General features: G+C 68.5%; 1 protein-coding gene across 1 annotated transcript in view; it reads right to left on the bottom strand.

The window, feature by feature from the left end:
* The window catches only part of FAM84B (family with sequence similarity 84, member B), a 5,303-nt gene extending 4,394 nt beyond the window's left edge, over window positions 1-909 (bottom strand). Inside the window, 2 exon segments of the mRNA XM_014548049.1 lie at window positions 9-281; window positions 799-909. Of these exon segments, the coding sequence (XP_014403535.1) occupies window positions 9-185 (177 nt within the window). The 5' untranslated portion in view covers window positions 186-281; window positions 799-909.
* Between the last annotated feature and the right edge of the window lie 6 nt (window positions 910-915).

Genomic DNA, 915 nt, shown 5'->3' with positions numbered 1-915 from the left:
CCTTGGGGCAAGCCCCCGCCATCCGGACCCTGGGGCGGCGGCTGCGACTCCGCTTCCTCGTCATCGTTGGAAAAGATGTAGGAGACCCCGATGCGAGGCCCGTCGTCGCGGTCCACGCCGGTCGGGTCGGCCGTGGGAACTTCCTTATAACTTAGGTGGGTCAGTTTCTCCACCTGGTTGCCCATCACGCTGCGGACACACGTTCACGCCGCCGAGAGGGGAGAAAGCGAAACCACCACTGGGGTCATTGGCACAGGTCCCCGGGCAGGGGCTGGGACCACCTGTTGGGAGAGGAAGGCAAGGAAGCCCTGTAGGAGCCCCTCGGGGTAGAGGGCGGTTGGCTAAGGGGCGGGAGGAAGGTTCGGATCGCGAACCGGGAGCCATTCTACGGCGGCAGCGAGCCTCCCCTCATTCCTCCACCTGTCGGGCCGCGGCTTCAGGAAGCCAGGCAACTCCAGCTCTACCCCCGCCCCCAGCCGTCTCCTCGCTCGGGCAAAAGTCCACCGTCTCAGCCGCTCCTACCGCTTCCGCCAGCGCCCGACCTGCCAAGGCCAGGCAGGAGGGGCGAGGAAGAGAAACTTTACTCCAGGCCCCCCTTTCACAAGCCGCTGGCGCCCGGGGCTCTAACTAACCCAGAGACGACCCTCACTCCCCGCGCCTCCTTCCCCCGGGGAAGCAGCGAGGATGGGGTAGCGGGGTCGGGGCAGGTGAGCCACACGCCCCGGCTCACCGGTGACGCTCTCTCCCCCTTCTCCCCCCGCGCGTGCCCTCTCGCTCGGGTTACCTGCGCAAACTCACCCGCCGAGAGGTGGAGTCCGTGGGGATCGGGGTGGGGGCCGCCGCACCCGGAGACTTCTAGGGCGAGTTTGCAGGTGTGGGCTCCCCGGTCCCTCCTCTCCGGGCGCGGCGGCGGCG

This window comes from Myotis brandtii, unplaced genomic scaffold (genome assembly GCF_000412655.1).
Source record: "Myotis brandtii unplaced genomic scaffold, ASM41265v1 scaffold494, whole genome shotgun sequence".
NCBI classification, from domain to species: Eukaryota; Metazoa; Chordata; class Mammalia; order Chiroptera; family Vespertilionidae; genus Myotis; species Myotis brandtii.
This window is presented reverse-complemented; position numbering and strand designations above follow the sequence as displayed.